The sequence below is a fragment of the Grammomys surdaster genome, unplaced genomic scaffold, assembly GCF_004785775.1.
Source record: "Grammomys surdaster isolate TR1022 unplaced genomic scaffold, NIH_TR_1.0 242, whole genome shotgun sequence".
Classification (NCBI taxonomy): domain Eukaryota; kingdom Metazoa; phylum Chordata; class Mammalia; order Rodentia; family Muridae; genus Grammomys; species Grammomys surdaster.
The window spans coordinates 5,860,145-5,883,254 of NW_021604687.1; the positions used below are offsets into that span (position 1 = coordinate 5,860,145).

General features: G+C 47.3%; 1 protein-coding gene across 4 annotated transcripts in view; it reads right to left on the bottom strand.

The window, feature by feature from the left end:
• Positions 1-23,110, bottom strand: part of Prkag2 (protein kinase AMP-activated non-catalytic subunit gamma 2) — a 247,279-nt gene that overhangs the window by 21,453 nt on the left and 202,716 nt on the right. For 3 of the 4 annotated variants that reach the window (XM_028774645.1, XM_028774648.1, XM_028774647.1), the window contains one exon: positions 3,046-3,149. In XM_028774645.1, the coding sequence (XP_028630478.1) occupies positions 3,046-3,149 (104 nt within the window). The remainder of the gene's footprint in view (positions 1-3,045; positions 3,150-23,110) is intronic. The other variant, XM_028774646.1, reaches the window with a different exon arrangement.

The following is a 23,110-nucleotide window of genomic DNA, read 5'->3' on the forward strand; positions in this document are numbered from 1 at the left end:
GGGATGTGCCAAGTTTGATGACACTAACTGCCACCACCTGACTCTGAGTGGGTCTTCTGGAGGCTGCAGGTACACTTTTTTTTTTTTTTAATGAGGAAGTTAACATTTAAAGATTTATTTATTTATTTTATGTATGTGAGTACACCATTGCTCTCTTCAGACACACCAGAAGAGGGCGTCTGATCCCATTACAGATGGGTTGTGAGCCACCATGTGGTTGCTGGGAATTGAACTCGAGACCTCTGGAAAAGCAGTTGGTGCTCCTAACCTCTGAGCCATCTCTCCAGCCCCACAGGTACACTTTTATGTGCTGAGGGCCTTTAAAAGCGATTTTCACCAGGATTTTAGCCTGTGTAGCAAGCCCAGTTACTCTTCTATTAGACCTATGACACAGCATGGTTAGCTGTTGAGTCTTTGCTGTGTCCAACAGTGAGCCAGGAACGATTTCCTGTCAATGCTTAGACAGTGGCACAAAGCATCCATCAGTAAAACATCCGCAGCCAGGCCGGGCAGTGGTGGCTCATGCCTTTAATCTCAGCACTTGGGAGGCAGAGGCAGGTGGATGTCTGAGTTTGAGGCCAGCCTGGTCTACAGAGTGAGTTCCAGGACAGCCAGGGCTATACAGAGAAACTCTGTCTCGAAAAACCATAAAAAAAAAAAAATCCACAGCAGAAAAACATCCAGACATAACCATGCCTTCCCCTAAGACAATTATTTCCATTTGGGAAATCGTTCCTGGCTCACTGTTGGACACAGCAAAGACTCAACAACTAACCATGCAGCTCCTGTGAAAAGCCTTGTGCAAGGACGGTCTTCCTCCCTGTTCCAGGTGACACTCTACTTTGCTCCTGCTGCCCAGTGCTGTGCTGGTGTGGTCTTTACACACACTGGTCTACATCCGCCTTGAAAATCCAAGCCAAACTGAACCCAACCGAATTGAACCGAACTGAACCTCATTTCTTAGTAAACTTCTCCCTTTCTCCTCTTCTCCCAAGTAGCCCAAACTGGCCTCTAACTTACCACATAGCTGAGGATGGCCCTGAGCTCTTAATCCTCCTGCCTCTGCCTCCCAAGTGCTGGGATTAAAGCTGTGCCCTGCGGTGGTGGTGGTGGTGGTGCCGGCGGTGCACACCTTTAATCCCAGCACTTGGGAGGCAGAGGCAGGCGGACTTCTGAGTTCGAGGCCAGCCTGGTCTACAGAGTGAGTTCCAGGACAGCCAGGGCTCCACAGAGAAACCCTCGAAAAACAAAAACAAAACAAAACAAAACAGCTGTGCTCTGGCTTCTTTCCTTCTTAATGGCCACATTACAGTATTCTGTGATCTGTCCACTGCTAAGCCAGTCACTGCACAGGCTTTGGGTACAAAGCCTTTAGGCTGTTCTGCCTCTTTGGTTCCTGCTTGCTGTTCTCTTAGCTCTCAGGGGTGTGCCCAGGAGCACCGAGGCAGTTAGTCTTCAAAGCTTCAAGCACATCTTTCCCTCTGCTCTACCCAATGCCAACATGCCCTGTCTCCTTGTGCATAAATCAGGTCCTTCCAAGCTCAGACTCACGAGATCCATGATTCTGGGATGGGATGTGCACACGGCTTTAATTAACTGTACAAGTGACAAGACATGGTTGACCTTGGGCATCCGGAAAACATTGCATTCTTTACATGTTACTCAGCCCGGCTAAATTCTTAATTCCAAAGAGAGTCAACCCCAGGACACAACAAAATCTAGATAAACAGCGGATTGGTACTTGTGGCTGTTTACTTAAATGTGAAAGGTCAAGAGCGGCTGCTTCTGAGAGGAAGACTGGGGGAGGCAGGGTGAGGGTGTAAGTTGATTGTAGGGACTCAGAATGTCTGGTTATTTACTGAAATTGTTAGCAACTGCTGTAGAGACATTTAGAATGACTTTGTAAGATCCACCTTCCCTAGGTAACCATGTATTTGCTTTCTGTCCTATGCCAAAGGATCAGAGAGGCTTAGGGGCTTAACAAGACCCTGAGGGTTCCCTAAGGGCACCCTGAGGGTCACCTGAAGGCTCCCTGGTTCAGTGAGAAACTGCTGGCTCACAGGTCTTAAAGTCCATTTATAAAATCAACTGTATTTCTACAAATTTACAAAAAAACAGTTGGAAATGCAATTAAGCAAAAGCCACTTCTGTGTTCCTGTTGTTCTCTCTCTCAAAAGGCAGGAAGAAGGGCTCTGAGGGCCTGGCGTTTCCTCTAAAGTGTGAACAAAGGCAGCAGTGGGAGTGGGAGGTGGACTGCTGCCGCTGCCGGGTAAAGCTGGAGGAGTCTGGGAGGCCTCTCCCAGGTGAGCTCTGCACACAGAACACGTGAGGCTGGGATGAATTTCTCTGGGCGCCCAGAGTTCCACTGGGGCTTAGGGTGAGGCTGCCCCCCAAAGGCTATTGTTGAAACCACACCCTTGCTGGTTTCTGGGGTGCTGTCTTTCCATATCTTTGGGGTCCCCGCCCACTCCTGGAATATACCCTTCATAAGTCATTTGCCCACAAGTTCTTGGCTTAGTATCTGTTATTGGAATCAAAGTGAAGGCAGTCTCATCTGTGTGGCACGTCTGTGTGCATTCATATTTGTGTATAATTTTAATCAGGTTCAAATTTTCTGATGGAAAAAAAACCAATAAAGTTCTTTTTCAAGAAACATCCACATCAACATTTTTTCCTAATATTAACCATATATTTTCTGAATAACCAAGAGAGACAATCAGGCCCCAGTGAGGAAGGCAGGGTAGTTTAGTACACTGGGGCTTAGGTGCCAACCGAAGCAGAGACCTGGGTTCAAGTTCCACATCTTACCTACCTGGAGTCTGTGGATTTAGCTTTGATTTATGTTAAACTAGAATCCGGTACCTGTGTTGTAGAATTCACTCAGCAATAGTGAGTTCCTTATGAGGTTACCATGGGGATACAGACAAAACCTCAGCCCAGGCCTGATCCACAGAAAAGCTCAGGAAAGGCCCGCTGCCATTGCTGGACTGAATGACCATGCACACAGCCACCCGCAACAAGCGATCAGAAGCTAGGTATACTCACTTGCAACGTAGTGTCGAAGACAACAAGCTTTGAACTGGTTGGAACGATGTCATAACACTTGTGTGACCTCATGAATCGCATATAAACGCCACTTTCTGAGTCTTCTGCAAAAAAGAAAAGGCAATGGGTTGCAATAAACTGCTCTCACCTCGGTGGACAGAAACTGCGATCCCAAGACCCACTGCTAATGACTTGATGGGAAGAGGGTAGCCACTCCTGCTATTTAAAGATTGTTCCCAAAGTCCTAGCTGGCCTATTAGGATGGGAGGTGGAGGTGTGGGAGAAAGGCCTACAAACTGAAAAGGAGCCCTAGCCCCTCCCCACAGACTATCTGTGTATGATATACTTGACTAACAAATGCTTTTGGACAGGCAGGAAGTCTCATCACATTCCTCTGAAGGCACTAGGTCTACTTTTCTTATCAACTTTCACTTTCTATCTTGTTAACACTGATTCTAACTCTACTTTCATTCTAAACTCTATTTTCCTTCCTGGGCAGTTTCTTTTAGTCATCAGACTCTTACTCAAGTAATTAATTTGTTCAGCTCACAAATACCTACTGCATGTGGCTTAGTGTAGGTCCTTCCCAAAGCTGACTCTTAAGACCATGGGGGTGAGTGAGACGAGAGAACAGAGAAAAAGAACAAAAACAAAAAAACTCAAAAGATAAGGCTGCTCTCACGAGCAGGTTACAGTTTGATGTAACTAGAGACCAAGGAATAAAGGAGGATGCTCCAAGATCTTGGGTACAGAACTGTCTTCCAGCAGGAGACAGTATCCCTGCCCTGCGGGGTCAGGGGCTATTCCTGGGGGTTACCTGTAGGTTTTCTGCCCTGAAGCATAACTACCAAATGCCTGTGGGCAGAGGTGGTAAAACAGGAGAACACGGGTTATACAAACCCCCTGCCATTTGTACCCCACAGCTCCCAGTGAGTCAGGGGTGGAGGCTGTGACACTTAACAATAGGGAACAATACAGACTGTGACTGCAGTCCTCAGGCTATCAAGCACACTGCAGAGGACAAGGTGCCACTCATGAGGGCTGGAAACTGGTGACGGCTCAGTTCCTGGATAAGTGGGTGGAACTGAAGTTGGTGTGTGGCTATCTTTTCTTGAAATATTTATCTACCAGGGAAATGGGGTCCTGGCCAGGAAGAACAGCAACTCTGAAAGAATAGAAGACAGGGAGGTTCTGATCCAATTCTGCCATCACTGATAGCGCTAGGTTCTTCATAAGCTGTTCTGTGGGCAACATCAGTTCAGTTTACTCTCTTTATCCAGTACCCAAGTTACCAGTTGCTTGCTCAATCAGAATTCAGATGAATGAAATCAAGACAGACACCAGCAACAATAAAATATAACCCCAAGTACACTTTACAAGACATTCTGATTTAACTAAAATCAAGCCTTTTTGGTTAGAGTGTAAATCAGGAGTGTGGTGTTTGCTTCATATGCATTTGAGTGTCAGCATCCCCACCAGGGCCAAACAGACTAACCAGGCTTTTCATAAGAACTGTGCACACTCTACATGTCTGTATTTCTCTCAATATTTAAAATAAAAATCTGAAAAACCTTTGTAGCAGGATTATTCAAACTTGAATTTTTTAAAAAAATCTGTAAATTTTGGGTTAAACATATTTTGAATGTAACTGTCTTGAAATCCCCTTGATTAAAAATAATTATTTGCATGTGTGTCTATATTGGATGTATAGCACAGGAGTGCAGGTACCCACAGAAGCCAGAAGAGGGCACCAGATGATCTAGAGTTGGATATAAGCAGTTGTGAGCTGCCCAATGTGGACACTAGCATCTGAAGTGGGGTCCTCTGGAAGAGCAGTAAGCACTCCTAACCGCTGAGCCATCTCTCTGCTAGCCCTTCTTTCTTTCTTCCACTGGCTTTTACTTTCAGAATACGGCTATTCTCTTGGTTAGTCCTCTGTAGAAATGCCCACACACACTCAGAGGTGTGCCACATTAAGTTAGGTGCTTCATGGCTAGTGAAGTTGACAAGATTAACAACCACAGGGCCTGTGAGGTAGTTCAACAGGCAGGGATTTTATGCCACAGCTGGATGACCTGAGTGAGTTTAATGCCTGGAACCCACATAAAGGTGGGAGAAGAGAACCAAACACACATATGCAAACGTTACATGGTCCTTGCTCTACCTCATGCACACGCAATAAATAAAATTATACTAAGATGAGTCATCCCAAGTCCATCTCTTGACAACTTGACACCTAAATACCCCTCTGGAGAAAGAATCTCCTGTGAAATGTATAGAAACATCAGCTCTCAATAACATGCTACTGGCCTATTAGATTGAGCAGGAAACAGGGAGGTGGAAGTTCTGGTATCAAGAGAGACTTCTGGATAGAGTCAGGAGAGGGGGAGGAACTCTGAGAAAGATGGTTGCATGAAACTGAAGGAGACGTAACCAGCCACATGGCATGACTTAAACTAGTTTAAACGGGATAACTGAGTTATGTATGAGCTGGCAGAAATGAACCAAAGCTATTGGCCTACACACTTATTCATGTATAAGAAGTCTCAGGATCTTTATGTCAGGGAATTCGGGGGCACAGGTGGGAAAGCCCACAGTTACATCCTAACATTCTACCCTTGGCCTCTAAAAGGCTCAAATTAACTGCTTAAAAGTCCAAGCCCAGTCTCTTCCCAGACTCAAGGCACACTCAACCACCGGTGCTTATAAGCTGCAAAGTGGCTTGAATCACACTCCCTGAACCAAGACAATGTCTCTTCTGGGCAGACTAAAGGTCACTCAGATCTCTCTGCTCTGGTTTTGCTCAAATTTTGATTATAAACTTGGTTAGAAGCAGGGAGCGATCCCTGTGCCACAGGTAACATGTAACATGAATGGTCTTGAATCAGTTTGGACTGGCATTCTGGCACCTTCTAAGCACCTAGCACAACAGCTTGCTAAGCTGCAGAGTCTCCCAGCCTGGATCGTCAATAGTTATATATTCCCTACATCCCTCCTTCATCATCAATATTTATGCATTCTCTACATCTCTGTCCCAAATCCTTATGAACCACAGAGTCAGAACAGTGAACAACAGTCCAGCTTCTCTGGTGCTGATTGTCAATGTTAGTTACTTGGATTTATGTGAATGTGTGTGTGTGTGTACAAGTGCAGTGCCTTTGCACCCAAAGAGAAGAGGGTGGTGAATCACTGCAGCTGAAGTTACAGGTGGTTGTGTGTGGCCTTGTGTGGGTGCAGGGGTCTGAACCAGGGTCCTGTAGAACAGCAGTCAGAGTTCACTACTTCCAAGGCAAGTCTCCTGCCTTGTGTACTTAACAGAAGTAACTGAAAGGACCAAGCACCCATTCTGGCTCAGTTCTGGAGATTATGGTTCATGGAAGGCTGCTGTGTGTTTTGTGATGCCGTGTACCCGTACCAAGTATAGCACTTTAACTCCCGGCAGCCAGAGAGTAAACCTGTGCTGTGGGCCGCAACGTCCAGTGTGAAACTTTTCTCCTCAGTTGATTCTCTTTGGAAATGACCTAAGACAAACCTGGATTGCTTTACCAATCTCCTAGGTGCCTCCCAATCATAGGAGTAGACAGTTGAGATTACCCGTCCAGCTGCCCCAGCACACCTGGCACAATAATAAACCAACTGTGACACAGGATTATTAGCTTTCACTTATTGGGGGGTGGGGTGGGGGAGGTCCTCATTAGTTTTAACTGTCCACTTGACACAGCCTAGAGTCACCTGACAGGAAAGCCCTATTTAGGAACTGCCTCGCCAGATAGGCCTATGGATAGTCTGAGAAAGGTTGTCTTGATTGTTAATTGATGCAGGAGGACCTCGTCCACTGTGGGTGGCACCATCTCCTGGGCTGGAGATTATATATATATATAAAAATAAAATCTAGCTAAGCATGAGTCTGTGAGTGCACCATTAAGTAGTTTTCCTCCATGGTTCCTGTTTTAGGTTTCTCTCCTGACTTTCTTCAATGATGCATTGTGGTCTGAAAGTGTAAGGCAAATAAACCCTTTAAAGCCTCCCCATGTTGATTTGGTCATGGTGTTCATCACAGAAACAGAAAGGAAAGAGGAACATTAGGATTTCTGTATTTTTTTTTTCCCACGTGCTTATTTTCTTGTTTAGGAGCCCAGCCATGACAGCCCATAATCACCACGCCTGCGTGCGTTCCTCCACTCGGGCTTCCCTTTGCTTGACAACCTTGACAGTTCTAAGCAGGGCAGGTGGACGATCTGGGGGTTCTGATGACTTTGACTTGATGTTTTTCCTCATCTCACATCAAGGACACAACGGCGATATTGCTGACTCATCAATCTTGTCACCTGGCTGAGGATGTCCTCCACAGGATCCTTATTCCTCTTTCTGTGCTGTGTTCTCCTGAGCCCACACTCAGTGGGCCAGGAGCTGGGTTCCATCTTCCTCAGGGCAGAGCATCTACGTAATTTGGCGTAAGTCTTTTGGGGACAGTTGTTCACGTGTGTTCATGTATGAACGTACCAACATCAATCTGGACTCATAGGTATCTGTTGTATGTGTCATACGTAGTGTTGCTCAGAGGCTGGCTTTAGCCACTCATAACCCGCTCTCTGCTCATACACCTTGTGAGCCATGGAGCTCATGTCTGGTCTCACACAGCCCTGAGTTTGCTCTGCTTCTGCCTGCCTCCCAAGACTGCCCTTCCACTGCAGCCTCTAGTCACCCGATAGGGGAATGAGACCCTGTTAGAACTCTGTGCTTCTTGGATCAAAAGCAGGTGAGGAGGGCCTGATTCCCCCTGAAAAGACATCTTATGAAGCCTCTGGGTCACAGGGAGCCATGCTCCCGCTGTAGACATCTTTTATTTGTATGGTACATGTTAAAATAATGAACCCAGAGTGAGCATGAACCAGCTACTAACCAAAGTCTGCACTGCTCAGATTTCCTTAGTTCAGTCATGTCCTGTTGCTGTCACAGGTTCTTACCCAGGATTCCACATTGTGTTCAGGTGTGACACCTCTGGCTGTGACTGCTTGTGAGGATCTTTGCAGTGTGTCTCACAGCTGGGGTTAAGTCTGAAGCTTCCTCATGAGTAGACTGACTGTTGAGGAAGATCTATAATGTTTTTTAAAAATGAAAAATTGACTAAATTAAGCAAAATGGTAACCAGGTTAAGATGCCTAGTGGTGTGGCTAGAGAACAGACTCCCACCAATAGAGAGCACAGCTCACAACCAAGTCAGGAGGAGTCATGTCCATCATTTAACATCATTGTTAAATCCAAAATTGCATTTGAAAGCAGAGAAAAAAATAGGTAATTTGAGGCTAAAGAGAAAAAGCAAAAACAAAAACAACCTAACTCAGCCCAAACAAAGAACCCACCCCACCCAAAGCAGCTTGTTCAGAGAGAGACAAAGTCTAGACTTCTTCTGAGCCCCAAGTCTGAGCCCCAAGGTCTCGCCCTTTCCTGTGGAATGCCACGCCCCCTTTCACTTCTGTATCTTGCGCATTTCTGCTAGGGGCACTCTGACCAGTCCTTGAGGATCTGGTTTCCCAACTGGAGAGAGGTTATCTACTCTCTGAACTGTGTGTTAGCCCAGTACTGCTGTCCAAGGGAGCTGTCAAAAAGCAGACCAGAAGGCAGCGAGTTCTCTACAGTGTGATGTAAAATAAAGGTTAATTAGCCTGTAAGATGTAACATCTAAGTTTACATAAAAACCATGGTAAACACTAAGTGGGAATACATGCAAATGAGATTTCTCTTTCTAAAACTGGATTTCATGACCTAAACAACATGGACTCAACGATGTGTTGTCCTGCCCCATCGAGCCTAATACAGCCAGGGTGGACTCAATTTATTTCAAGTTTCAGGAGTCTAGCTGGAACCCATCTGCCTACCTGTCTGTGGCACACACACACCTCCCCATCCCCCAGTGCATTCCAGTCATACTAGAATATCCTCAAAGGAAACATGGACTTCAGGACGTTGACTTTGGGAAGGTGTCCCACTGTGCCTTTGCACACAGTAGGTGCTCTTGTTGGTCGTCTACTGGATCCTTTCAGTAGTGGGCTGAACAGTGACACCTTGTTCCCACAACGGCCACTTAAAAACATCCGGATGCAAATGTTTTGTTTTTATAGTCAGGGATTTTTCAGATGTCAGACCCTTTCACAAGACAAGGAGCTTGGGACCAGATTATTCTGGACTCAGGACAAATGACACGCGCCCCCCGTACAAGAGAGAAGGGTCAGAAGAGATCCAGAGAGGAATGTGGAGACAGTGCTGGACACCAAGGCCTATCAGCAATCAGCAGAAGCATAGACGGTGGGGGTGGGAGACAAAAAAAGAGGAGGGGGGCACAGATAGACAAAGAGCTAGACAAAGAGGTGTGCGCCTGGGAAATTCTCCTCCAGCCTCTGGTGCTGCTGTAACTTACATCATTAGACTTGTGGCCTTCAGAACTGTGGGAGTATAAATTTCTGTTGTTCACTAAAGATTGGTTACAGAGGCCTCAGGACACTAACGCACCTTCAAAGATCAGTTCAAAGAGCACTTCCTCCCGAAACATCCTGCAGTGGACTAAATTGCTGCCGTTCGGACACGTCCATTAGTGCTTTACGAGCAGTTGCCCGGGAGCCCTCACAAGCCCTCTGCATTTATAGGCCTGGGTCTTCCCGACTGGAGACCGTACAGAGCGGCAAGCATGGCTCACTTTTCTTTACATTGGGCACTCAGTTCCCGTACCTGTCGGACATGAGTCACCACTAGCCACTGAAAACGCATAGATCACGTGTGACAGGGGCAAGTGGAGATCTGGTCCCCTGCTCATTCTGTCAGACACAGGCCAAAGCTTCCAGCACCGAAAAGCTGGCCTCCTACACCTTGTCCTGACCTCCACATAAACACCATGGCACGGGTGGACCCTGCCACAAGGATGGATGGGGAAGCTAGACATAATGAGAAGTAAATACACTTTCTTCACAGTATATGCTTTTATAAAATTAGGTTAGTAGAGAGAGAGAGAGAGAGAGAGAGACAGAGAGAGAGATATTGAGGGGCTATCACTGAAATAATGACCATATGGAAACAGCCCAATGATTTTTTTTTTAAAACATGCCAGTGTTCTAATGCTTAATAAGTTGTAAGTATACTTTATAGTGAAGCTGTTTTCTAATTCTGCTAGGAAACATGGAATTAAGATATCAGAAATAATTTAAAATGTTTATCCTGTCTGTCTGTCTATCTATCTAATTATCATGTGTGTGTGTGTGTGTATGTGTGTGTATGTGCGTGTATGTGTTCACTGGTGTGCAAATGGAAGCCACAGGGAAATGTGGAGTGTTTTCTCTTTGGCTCTGCTTATCTGCCTCACTGCCTTGATGAGGGTTATCTTACTAAACCCAAAGCTCTCCATTACAGCTAGGCTAGACCTGCTTGTCTCCACCTCCTAGTCCGTGGTTACAAGCCGTGGTTACGGGTATAGTCATGCCTGGCCTGTTGTGTGGGTGGTGGGGACTTGAACTCAGGTCCTCTTGTTTGGACAGCAAGCCCTCTTACCTACCGAGCCATCTCACCAGCATACTTGTGGGACTTCGTAAGGGTATCTTGGTTCATGGCTGGACATGGGTACGGAACCCCGAGACTCTAAGTGAGAAACGGCAGGCGTTCGGCCATGTCCCCAGAACCCAGAGTCATGACGTGCAGTCTCATCTCCATAGACCTACATTGTTCAGTCAGGTAGGCCATTACAGCCCCTCCCAAAGTGCACAGGTAGAGGGCGTGACTAGAGGCCTCAGGCCCTAGGGATTTACATACTAATGAAGGCCAGAGGGCGGAGCAAATTAAGCATTCCTCCCCAGGCCCTCCTCCTTTCTCCCTCCTTATTTAACTCAGGTCTGCCTTGAATTTCAGGGGGGATACATCCAAATCCATCCACCATCCGCCATGAAAATAAACCTTTCTGGAACCAAAGATTTCCTCGTGTCATTGGGTCCTGCCGTCGCCTCTAGCCGCTGGAACCTTAGACTTTCTCATGTATGTGGGACCGGCCAGCATGGAAACCCACCGGGACTCCTCCACCACTGTGGCCTTTATTTCTCCCACACACACTATGTATTCTATATATTCTAAAAAAATTCTGAACACAGCTGACTAGACAGATCCCAAGTCCCAGTGGCACTCACTGTATCATAAATTATTAACATTTTCCCCAAACCCATTTCCACGGAACTTTAATTTAGAAAGAGACTGTAAAAAAATGTGTACACCGCTTCATCTTTTTGGTCTCAATAACATGAAGACGAAGGGGACAGTCACTGTCTCGCGTTAGTCAAGCAGAGCCACGGGAGGCGGTCGGAACAGCAGACACCAGAATGAGGGCTAACGGAATAATGGCTTCCTAGTGAGCGTTAATCAACCTTAAACGCAGGATGGTCGGTGAGACATGACTCAGAAATGGGCTCCAGAGTGTCTTGTGCTAGAGATAATGCCTACTGATTAATTCACCACTGTCATGGATAACTCTGCCAGGGGACAGGATCTAGAACGTCAGAGTGGACAAACATCTGGGCACATCTGCACAGATTAGCCAGATCTGGTTAACCTAGGAGGGAGCACCCACCCTGCATGTGGGCAGCAGCAGTCCACAGGCTGGGAGCTGAGACCGAATAAGGAGGACAGAGGGAGCCATGCAGTAGCCTTCATCCCTCTCTGCTTCCTGACTCAGGATGCAACGTGCCCACCTTTCTCATTCCTAACGCCACAATGGACAGTGTCCCCTTAAACTATGAACGCAGTAAACCTTTCTTCATTTAACTTGCTTCTGTCACAGCAACGAGAAAATAACTAATACAACTAATAACTACCAACTGGGAAGCACCATCAGGGACCATTGGTCTCAGGCCGGGAGCGGTCAGCCATGAGTGAGGCTGAGTTCCCAGAGCCTGTTCGGGTCCTGGCTATCCTATCATTCTTGGGAACAGGCATACAGCGACTGTTAGATGGTTGATCTCAATCAAAATGGGGAAATAAAAGATGGTCTAAGGCTACACCTGGCCTCCCCTCTGTAAGCTCCTCCAGGTCTCCTCAGACACAGACCACAGGAGGTGTGAAGCGCCACACACACATTGCTGTCCAGAAGAGTCCCAGCCTCACTCTTGAACAAAGTGCCAGTCAGAGAGATGGCTGCTCACACCCTATCTGTGCATGCTTCAGCTCGCTGTATCACTGTTTCTCTTGCTGTCTGTTTGTTGGTTTTCAACTCAGTTCTCAGCCTGGCCACAGACACCTCTAGGAACTGACTGCTGTCAGCACTGGGGAGGGAGCCCAGAGCCTCAAATGAGTGCTCTCTTGCTGAGCCACACCAGCCCTGACATCCTTAAGATGGAAGGAGGAGTTGAGAAGAGGGTGTCTAGAGGGTAGAGACTACACTGTGACAGGAAGTGAGGTCAGAGTCCTGGGGGTGGGAGGGGCAGAGTGAGGAAGAACGGAGCAGGAAATGTGCAGATATCTGGAGGCTCGATTGGTTTCAAGTCTTGAGGATGAGAAAGGTTTCCTGCAGTATCTTCCACAATAATTGGCATTTGCTGCCAGACATTACAATCTGAAACAGCAATAAGGAGCATGAAGATGTTTCTAAGAATAACAGCACAGAGTAGCTAAATACCATGATGTAAGTAACAACCCTGACACACAGTAGCCAATACTGCCACCATTCTGCTCTTGGCACCAGCAGCATTAACCCCTAAGCTGAGACTAAGTCCATAAGGAAAGTAAAGTTACTACCCCCCACTCTTCAGATGAAGACACTGAGGCCTGGCAGCTCAAATGACTTTCTCCAGAGTAGCTTGACGCTGTTAGTGGGTAGCCAGTTTTTCTGCCGTTCTAGATGGGACCCAGGCATGGTGACTGAGTGTGGGTAGGATCATTTAACGTTACACAGAGATTCAAGGCAGAAAGCAGAATAGGAAATCAAAGTGTATATGCCTTGTGGGCCTTGCAGCACGGGGCGAGGGAAGAAAGGACCTCATGTAAGCCCTACAATTAAAGGGAATAAGTGGGTACACAGACGAGCAGGTATCTGTGAGGGAAGCCCATGACAAACAGGAGTTCCAGTTTCCTCCCAGCCATGGCAAGTGCTTGTCCCCACCCCTACCCTGGGGGTGGGGATGTCTGGTGAAACCTGAGAGGGTTCTGCTGCAGGTTGGGGTACAGCTTGCAGGCTCTCCTAGCATCTGGTGAGTAGAGGCTATGTGTGCCCACACACATGACAGCACATATCCCAAAATGTCGTAGAGGTCAAACTGAGAAGCCCTGCAACAGCCTGGCTGGCTTTTTTTTTTTTTAGCTCTTTTATCTGACTACCTGCCTCTCACAGGTGGTCTCTACTCCAGGAATGCATCTTCTCCCCCAAGATCCTGTCCACCACTGCTGGCCTCATCCTCTGCAGGAGTGAAGGCATGCTGGGGGTCAGGCTGTCACAGAGAGAGGGAAAATCAGTGCCGTGACGGCCTGCGCCTCTTACAAATTTGTCCGACGTGCTTAGATAGAATCAGGTTTTTTTTTTTCCTGTCTAAGCTTGGGCCATCTTAGAACAGAAAACTCAACTGAGAAAAATGCCCCTATCAGACTGGGCTGTAGGCAAGTCTGTAGGGCATTTTCTTGATTAATTTGATGATTAATCAAGATTTGATGTGGGAGAGGTCAGCCACTGTGTGTGTGGGTGCTTCCTTGGGCAGGTGGTTCTGAGTTGTATAAGAAGGCAAACTGAGCACGCCACCATGAGGAAGCTAGAAAGCAGCCTTCCTCCATGGCCTCTGCATCAGTTCCTGCCCTCCAGGTTTCTGCCTTTGTTTCTTTTGATAATGGACTGTGATGTGGAAATCCTTTCTCCCCAGGTTGCTTTTGGTCATGGTGCTTATCACAGCAATAGAAAGCAAATCAGGGCACATGGTCATTGACAAAGCTAGATATTAATATAACCCCAGGGCTTAAAGACAGAACGAATCCCACGGGTATTTTATTCTCTCCCAAGTTTTTGGATTTGGTTTTGTGCCTCTGTGTATGTGTGTGTGTGTGTGCGCACACGCACGTGCATGCTGGTGCTCACTCACGTACCTGTGTACACACCCTTGTGGAAGTCTGAGGACAACTTTAGATGTCATTCCTCAAATGCTATGCACCCTGTTTTCTGAGACCACCGAGGAACAACCCTTCTTTCCCAGGATACAGAGCCCAGACACTAAACTAAAGCAAATAAGGACCAGAGTCAGGTCACAGTAAGCAACAGGTTGACACGAGGACCAGGGTCCACCTAGCAGTTGCTGCCAGCAACAACACAGCTTCCTCCAATCTCTACTGTATTGGAGATCTTGAAAGGAGACCCTGGTTAGCTCCCTTGGCATTTCCTGAGATGATGGAAGATTCCTTCTGTGCTGCTATAGACTCCTCAGTATATGTCTTGATATACTTAGAGATCCTTGCCTGTGCCTGGCTTGAGCACACTGGGCTTTCGACTGCTTACATTTCTTATGCTTGCACAGTTCTGCCTGTGCCTTATGTGAACGCCCGATTCTCTGCTTTCCTCTAACTGCTGCCTTTTCTGGCTCTGACTTACGGACAAATCGGGCCTCACAGAATACCCATCCTTCCTTCCCTGTGCCCAGGGATAAGTACCGTGTCTCTATTGTACAGGGAAAGCCGTAGAACAAGTCACAGAGATCGGGTCTGCCTCTGCCTCTCAAGTGCTGGCATTCAAGATAATGCACCACCATGCCTGGTCATACTTTTTTTGTTTTTTAAATGTGGCTTCTGGGGACCAAACTGAGGTCTCCAGGATTGTGTGACAAATACTTTACTAACGAAAGTATCTCCCCAGCTTCTGTAATTTCTTTCTTCATTTTTGTTTTGGATGGGGGGGGTGTCTCATGTATTGAGGACCAGACTGGATATGTATTAAAGATAATCTTAAATGCCTGATCCTCCTGCCATCTTCCAGGTGCTGAGATTACAGGTTTATGCCACCATGCATGGCTCATGTGGTGCTGGGAACAGAGTCATGGGTGCGTGTGTGTGTGTGTGTGTGTGTGTGTGTGTGTGTGTGGCAATCACTCTGTCAACTGAGCTACATTCCCAGCCACATACAGCCCACCTATTTCCATGTGATTCAATTATTTTCCTCCTTGTTTTGATGAGACACCACAACCAACCTATAAAAGAAAGCATTTCATCTGGGGCTCATGGCTTCAGAGGGAGCACGGGAGCAGGCACTGTGCTGAGCACGGGAGCAGGCACTGTGCTGAGCACTTACATCCGACCCATAAGCCCAGCTAGGCATGGCTGGGGGAGTCCTAACTGGGAATGATGGAAACTCAAAGTCTATTCCAGTGACACCTCCTGCAGCAAGGGCATACCTCCTGTCCTTTCCAAAAAGTTCCATCAGTTGGGGACCTATATATATGAGCCTATAGGGGCTGTTTTCATTAAAACCACCATGGTCCCACTTTTCTTTCTTTTTTTTTTTAATGTTTCTTATGTATACAAGAGTTTTGCCTGAATGTTTGTATACCACATGTGTGGAGGCCAGAAGAGGGTGTTGGATCCCCTGGATCAGAAGGTGATGTGAGCCACCATGTGGATTCTGAGAACCTACCTCTGGTCCCATGCAAAGGCCACAAGCACTCAGCCCTGTCCAACTTTTCTTTCCTGTATATTACTTTTGAGAATCTGTTGACAGTTAGGAAAGCTCTCTAGTTCCTGACATTCTGTGGTTTCACTCGCCTCTTGAACAGACCTGATAAAGGTTTATTCATGTTACTGCTTTCTCCAAGGGAAAGCCTTCGTCTTTACTGAGCAGGGCTACTTTTCTATGAGATCTCATTTCAGCAGATCTTAGGTGGGAAGAAAGATGGAAGAATCAATTCAGCAAACCATCAGAGGGTGGGAGAGATCAATTCCGTCGACCAGTGAAGGTGAATTCAAGATGATCGGACAAACACCACTAGCATTCTGCAGGGAGACTGTGACGAAAGGCTACCTCATTCCGGAAGCAGTACCATTTCCCAGAATTCCAGTGTAGGCCCACAATCACATACACTGTGAGGGGCTAGCAGCTGAAGCTCCCATTATAGATTCACGGGCTATCTCCGCCGTGGCATGCCACATTTCTTAGTGGCCAGAGAGGCTTCTGTCAGGAGATACTATTTCAAGTTATAATGTATAAAGGCCATGCACAGAACCATCACAGCAAGGCACCAGCTTCAAGGATGGACGCTTCATCAGTTCACAGGCCTGGGACGATACCTGCCAGTCTGTTTAAGGGACTCAAGCTGAGTGGGAGACAGAGTAGAAGGCCCAGGGGGACTGAACCTATAGGGAACTGCAGTACCTCTTCTGTGACCTTTTGTAGAGAAGCCACTTATACCGTCCCATTTCTCTTTCCTTCTCTTCTCTCCCCTCCCAATCTCCTATCATCTACCCTCCTTCCCCCTTTCCTCTTCTCTTCTCTTACCTCCACAATCAACACAGGATTCTGAGACCAAGTGTATGGAACTCCCAGCCCACTGAGCACGATGCCCACAGGACCCCACTGCTGGATCTTCTTATCAGCTCAGTTCTGACTCCACCTAGGGTGGTATGGGATCCATAGGCGTAGGCCTCAGATCCTAGGTCTGCCCACATCCCTGAGATCCCAGGTGCAAATCCGCCTCTGAACCCCGTGGCTATAAATGAAGGTTCCTGTGACATTCTCCTTGGGATCCATCAGTTTTCTTGAGGGCAACAGTTAAAGGTTTATCAAGACATACATGGGGTGTAGTAAGGAGGGTTTGGGCAGATGCACTGAGCTTTCATGGACGCCATGTATCCAGCTATCTAGAGGCTCCCTAGACTCTGTCTTTTACGGTTTTAACGAAAGCCTATTTAGTATGCATGACTAATTGAAACACAGGCCACAGCTGATCAATGTTAGGCACTATGGTTCTCAAAAGTCCCAACCCTCAACCCTCTCACTCTGCCCTACGGTTCCCAGTCACTAGCCTCATCCTGAAATGACCAAGAGACAGCCAGACAGCAATCAATATTAGCATACAAAGCCCGACTTGGAAGACTGAGGATTTTAGATGTTACGTATGCCAGGGAACCGGTGGCACCACCACTGTCTCTGACTACTTCATCGGAGCTTAAGCCTGAACTGTTATCATTATTATTTCTTCTTTTGCTTTCTGCTTCTTTGAGATACAGTCTCTTCTGACCCAGACTGCCTGAAACTCACTATCCTGCTCAGACTGGATCTGAGCACGTGACTCCTACTGCCTCCATCCTTGATTTCTGGGATTGCAGGCTTACGTTGCCACATCTGGCTCTTTATTTGGGGATGATAACGTCATCCTTCTGCAGGGTACTCTAAGGTAAACACAATCGTGCTCACCACGGCTGGCAAAGGGGCAGTAGCCACAGACATCCACCAGGCATTGGCTTTAAGGGCTTTGTAACCTGCTTTAGGGCAGTCATTACAGCTACTGTTTATGGAAACGACCACGCCCTCACGCTGTCTGTGGTCATGTTACTCGATGTACATATATACTCACAGGAGCTTGGTGCTGTTATAGCCAAGCTACCTGTGGAAAGACAAAGCTTTGAGTACTTTGCTTAAAGTCCCAGAACTACTAAACAGGAAGAATAGGACCCCGATCTGGGTCTGACTCATTCTCTTAGTGACTATGACACTAATTATAGAAGCATTTAAAAAAAAAAAAAGGGTGGGTCATCTGTTCAGACTTCAAAGCTAGGATCGCCAATAAGACCAAAGGCCACACAGCTGAGACACTCAGTGTATGTGTGCATCCTGAGGTGATCACAATGGATAGGAAAACATCCTATAACAGTAATGAACGCAGCAGCGGTATCTCCTCCACCTCCTTTTCTTTCCTTTTCTCCTTTCTGAGACAGAGTTGAGTAGCTCGGGCTGACTGACCTGGACACAGGACCTGGACACACTACCTCTCAGAGAGGGACCTGAACTTCCCAATTCCCCTGCCTCCAACTCTGAGCTGGGAATACAGGCACGCTCCACTTTGCCTGTTTTACGTAGCACTGGGGATCAGACCCAGGGTCGCCTGAGGGCTATGCTCTGTCACCAGCCTCAAATATCCCATATTTCAGCAAGTTCTTGTTCGCAACTTATTCATAAATGACCAAAATATCAATCTGAAATGAAGCAAACGGGGTGGCTTGAGGCAAAGGGGTGTGACATTAAGTTCAGATCTACAGGAACTAGCTCGAGTGGGAGAGAAGGCAGCAGCTCCCTGGACAGACTGACTACCTCTACAACTCAGCCCAAAGGACCCCAAGTTAGCTCCTTCCTCATGGCTTTCTCCTTTATTATGAAAGATAGGTCAGACTCCTTCTCTCTACCCTTAGCAGACCGCACCTCATTCCCACAAAGAAAAGATCTGGAAGCCCCTCTTTCACACAGACTCTGTGAGTAAGCTGCAATGTATGTCCTACCTCCTGGGTTACCTATGACCTGTCCCATCACCGGACACAGCATGCTTGGACTGCACAGATGGGTGGAGATGCGTCCTCATCTCAGAGAGACTTGGGACCTTCCACTCTCCTCCACTTCTGCACTTCATTCACCATAACTAAAGTCAGCTCTCCCTCACCAGCACAGTGCTTTCCACACAAATAGCTCGTTTTGTTTTTCCACCAGAATCAACCAGCTGACGTACTGCAGGCGATGTGTGAGTGTGAAGGCTAAAGCTCCACATCGGTTAACAAATATTTATAGAAAATGAAGTCTCTAGGAGCCTGAGATCTAATAACAAAGAAATGCATGTGACCCCATGAGGGCACTGAGATACTCACCGAAGTCCTGTCAGGCTCAGGACTTGCAAGCCTGTTCTTTCTACTTTCTTCTTCTATGCAATGGAAATGATGGAGCTATCTGTCTCGTATGGTCACTTTAAAGATTAGGTTAAGTGTGCAGGGCTTGGCAAGGAGAGAGGGAAGAAGAACCAGGGAGGAAAGGAGGGAGGGACAGAGAGAGAGAGAGAGAGACAGACAGACAGACAGACAGACAGACAGAGAAAGGGAATGAATAGCCTTTGAGAAGACAGAGACCTGGTGGAGTTAGTGTGTGTGTGTGTCTGTCTGTGTCTGTGCGTGTGCACAGGTGTGTGCTCAAGGTGGCAAAGGACCTTAAAGAAGGTTGGAAGGGCTGGAGGGATGATGCAAGGAGGAAGAGGGAAGGAAAGAAGGAAGGAGGCAGGAGAGGACCCCAAGAACAGGTGAGGGTGCTCATGGAATTCTAGGCAGGATTGAAGAAGGCAGAGCAAGCTGCAGAAATCAGCAGACAGATGAAGAGGGCTGGGCTGGCAGGAACAGAGGCGGTGCTTAGAAAGCAATCCTGAGAGGTGGGTGAGACGGGGGGGCAACACACACATTATCAAACCCAGCTGGCAGACTGAAAGGGGATGGGGGGAGGGGAAGAAAGAGAAAATGCACTGGCTAGGGCTTGGGTTTGTCAATTTGACACAAGTTGATTCATGTGGGAAGAGAGAACCTTTAACTGAGAAAATGCCTCCATCAGATTGGCCAATAGGCAAGACTGTGAAACATTTTCTCGATTAAGGATTGATGTGGGAGGGCCCAGTGCATTACGGGTGATACCAATCTTGGGCAGGTGATCCTGGGTTGTATAAAAATGCAGGCAATCCATGAGGAGCAAGGCCTCTGCCTCCAGGTTCCTTCCCTGACTTCACTCAGTGATGGCATGCAACCCGGGACTGGTAAGATAAATAAACCCTTTCCTCCACAGGCTGCTTATGGTCCCCGGACAAGCTGATCTCTGAAGCTCGCTCTGTCTCCTTCAATTCTTCATAAGCTTTCCATGACCAACCTCGCCTGTTCTTGGGGTCCATTTCTGCTTCTTGCCATCCCTTCCTTCTTTATCAAACTAGGACAGAAAGAAAGAGAGCATGGGGAAGGGAGAGGGAGGGAGGAAAGGAAATCAGGAAGATCAGAAGACTATGGGGATCATGGCTGGTCTCGATAGCTAGTCACCTGTGACAGACAGAAGCCTGGCCAGAGAGATGTACTGGACATCCTTAGATACTAAATTTTCGAGTTAAGGAAACCAAATGCTGGGCAGTGTGAACACTGGTCAGAGCCAGGAGTGAGCACTCTCTTAGGTGAGGACCAGTGTGAAGGTAAGTAGGTCTCAGATGGAGCCCCAGGAGCATTTGGCTTCTTCCATTGAGTAAGGAAGGGTGACTGCATGGAGCTGTGAGTCACGCCATGTTATATTGGCTGCAGAGGGTATCAACAGCCAGCCATGGTGAGGAGCCCACCAGGGACCAAGCCACCTCTCCAGCTGTGTCGGAGAAATTAAGGATGAGCTTTGAGAAGAGGGCACAGGGCGACTCTGTGGACCACAGGTTAAGAGGAGGATGGATGAGGGCTGACTGCTGTCCATTAGATTTGGGGAAGATAAGTTTCTGCTAACCTTGGCAAGTCTGGATGCAGGGCAGAATTGGGGTAAAGAATAAAGAAGAGGCAACCATGGTAAGAGGGCTTTCTGAAAGGAAGACAACCTCACATTGGCCTCCCTCCAATATGGGCTTGACTCTAGGTGAGTACCACACGTCTCTGGAATGTGGCATGCCATCTTAGAGAGGGCCCTTCACCTCTTCCCTTCTCGGTTTCCTCTTCTGTGACATGGGTGGGGTGGTAATGCTATGTGCCTTAGGGTCATCTGAGACCCAGCACAGTGCCACAGTCGATACCAGTGATTATCAAAAGAGCTAGGAGAAGACAACATTAAAAATGTTTCCAATCTTTCCAGTGATGCTGCTGCTGGACAATCTCCTCATACCTGACAGGCGAAGCTGGAAGCCACAAAGGTCAAACCACAGGCCCAAGACTCTGGTGAGTGGGATGGAGTTTCCCTTGGACAGTGACGGGGTCTGGACCACCAGGCCTAGAAGGTAGCAAGACAGTCTTCTGGAGAGACGTTCACAAGTCCCTAGCACGAGTCCCTAGCAAAGTGACGGGAGGTGCTACCTTGGTCCCTGTTGACTTTCTAGTTGGGTCCACGCACTTGCAAAGCCTGGTGATAAGTCTTACTTTTTGCTATCCAAACACTCTATACGATTTCCTGTTTAAACCAGTCAGGGATTCTTTTTTTTCCCTTTTAGGCAACACAACTTTTTCCTGTCTGTCTGTCTTAGTCTGTTTTGTGCTACTTGAACAGAATACCATGCTTTGAACATAGTACAGATATGTCCTTGGCTCGTGTGTTCCTGTGTGCTGAGTGTCCTGCTGGCTGTGTGGTAACGGGGAAAGCACCACATGGCAGTTGGTACAAGAGAGAGTGGCTCTGTGGAGAGAGCGGTGAGGCTGGCTTGATCCTTTCCAGCCTAGAGAGAACCAATCTATACCTGGGAGACCAACATTAATCCCTTCTAAGGGTGTGTCCGTCTCTTAAAGATCCATCACCCTTCTATGTTACACAGGGACTAAAATTTCATCCCAGAAACTTCTGGGGGGTAGACTCGCTCCGAAGCACAGTCTACAGGACAACCCCTGTGCCTTAAGCCTAGGACAACATTAAGATATGTTAGAACCTGATTTTGGATGTACTAAAACATGTGACAATGTGGTAAGTATGGGGAAAGCTAGGCAGGAGAAAATTTCTACTACAGATATTTCATAAAATCTTAATTATTCTTGTGGTCAAGAATCAATCTATCTCTTGCCTATAAACTCAGCTAGAGAAGGTGAGAGTTCACAAGGCACAGACAGACCTGAACTTGTCACTTTGACATGTCTGCCACCAGAGGTCAGCACCCCTCGCGTCACAGACAACAAACTGGCAGGCTGACTCTGCAGAGTCTTTTAAAAGCTCTGAAAGCCCTAGCGAGAAGGAAAGACTTCATAGGTTACTCCCTCCCCGCAGAGGCAGCCGGAGCCATTTATATTTTCCTTGAATTTCCTATCCTCATGAAAATTTAATACCTCATGGAAACTGTGTGTCTGTTCATGTATGGCGACCCTATGAAGCGCCAAACTGCTGCAATGTCCCAGGTGTGCCGTCTCCACAGAGAACTCATCTTCGCTCACTTCAGGTCATTACCTCCCACGAGGTAAGAAGAGTGGGTTATTAGTGGGCACAAGTTTTTGTTTGCTCTCCTTTTTTTTTTTTTTTTGTACACTGGTTATTGGATGCTCTGGAGTCTGGCTTTCTAGCAGGAATGGAAAACAAGCAAGTGATCACCAAATGCCAGGCCTGTGTTTGGCAGACACAACCCATAATGATAACAATACTAAAACAAAGTTTCAGCAGGCTCTGTGGATTACCCAAGGAAAGGCAGCCAAGTCCTTCACAGGACAGGGCCTTAACTCTGAGATGTTTTACCGGAAAATGAGGCTTACTCTCCCACAGAGTGGTCCCTGTTCTTTCCTCTCTGTGTGTGTGTGTGTGTGTGTACACGCATTCACGTGTGCATGCATGTATTTAAGTGTTTGGGTGCATGTACGGGTAAGGAACAGAGTTGGCTAGTGGATGTCTTTTTCCACTGCTCTTCACCTTAGTTTTTGAGATAGTGTCTCACACTGAACCTGGACCTTACCAATTCGTTTGGTCTGGTTGGCCAGCAAGCTCCAGAGATCTGCCTGTCTGCACTTCCCCAGTGTACAGGGATTACAAGCCTGTACTGCCATGCCCAGCTTTTTTATATGTGGGTGCTGAGGACTGAGTTTATATCCTCCTATTTGCTGTTTAGTTTTTCTGTCTACTTGATGCCAGCTGGAGCTACCTGGGAAGAGGGAACCTCGAAAGAGAAAATACCCCCATCATACTGGCCTTTAGGCAAATCTGTGGGTATTTTCTCAGTGATTGATGTGGGAGGGAAAGCCTATTGTGGGTGGTGCCTTCTCTGGACACCTTTATCCTTGTATCTTGGGCAAGACGAGAAAGCAGGCTGAGAGAGTCATGGAGAAGCGAGCCAGTAAGCAGCATCGTTCCTGAGGATCTGCCTCAGCTCCTGTGCCCAGGTTCCTGCACTGACTTTCCTTCACAATGAGC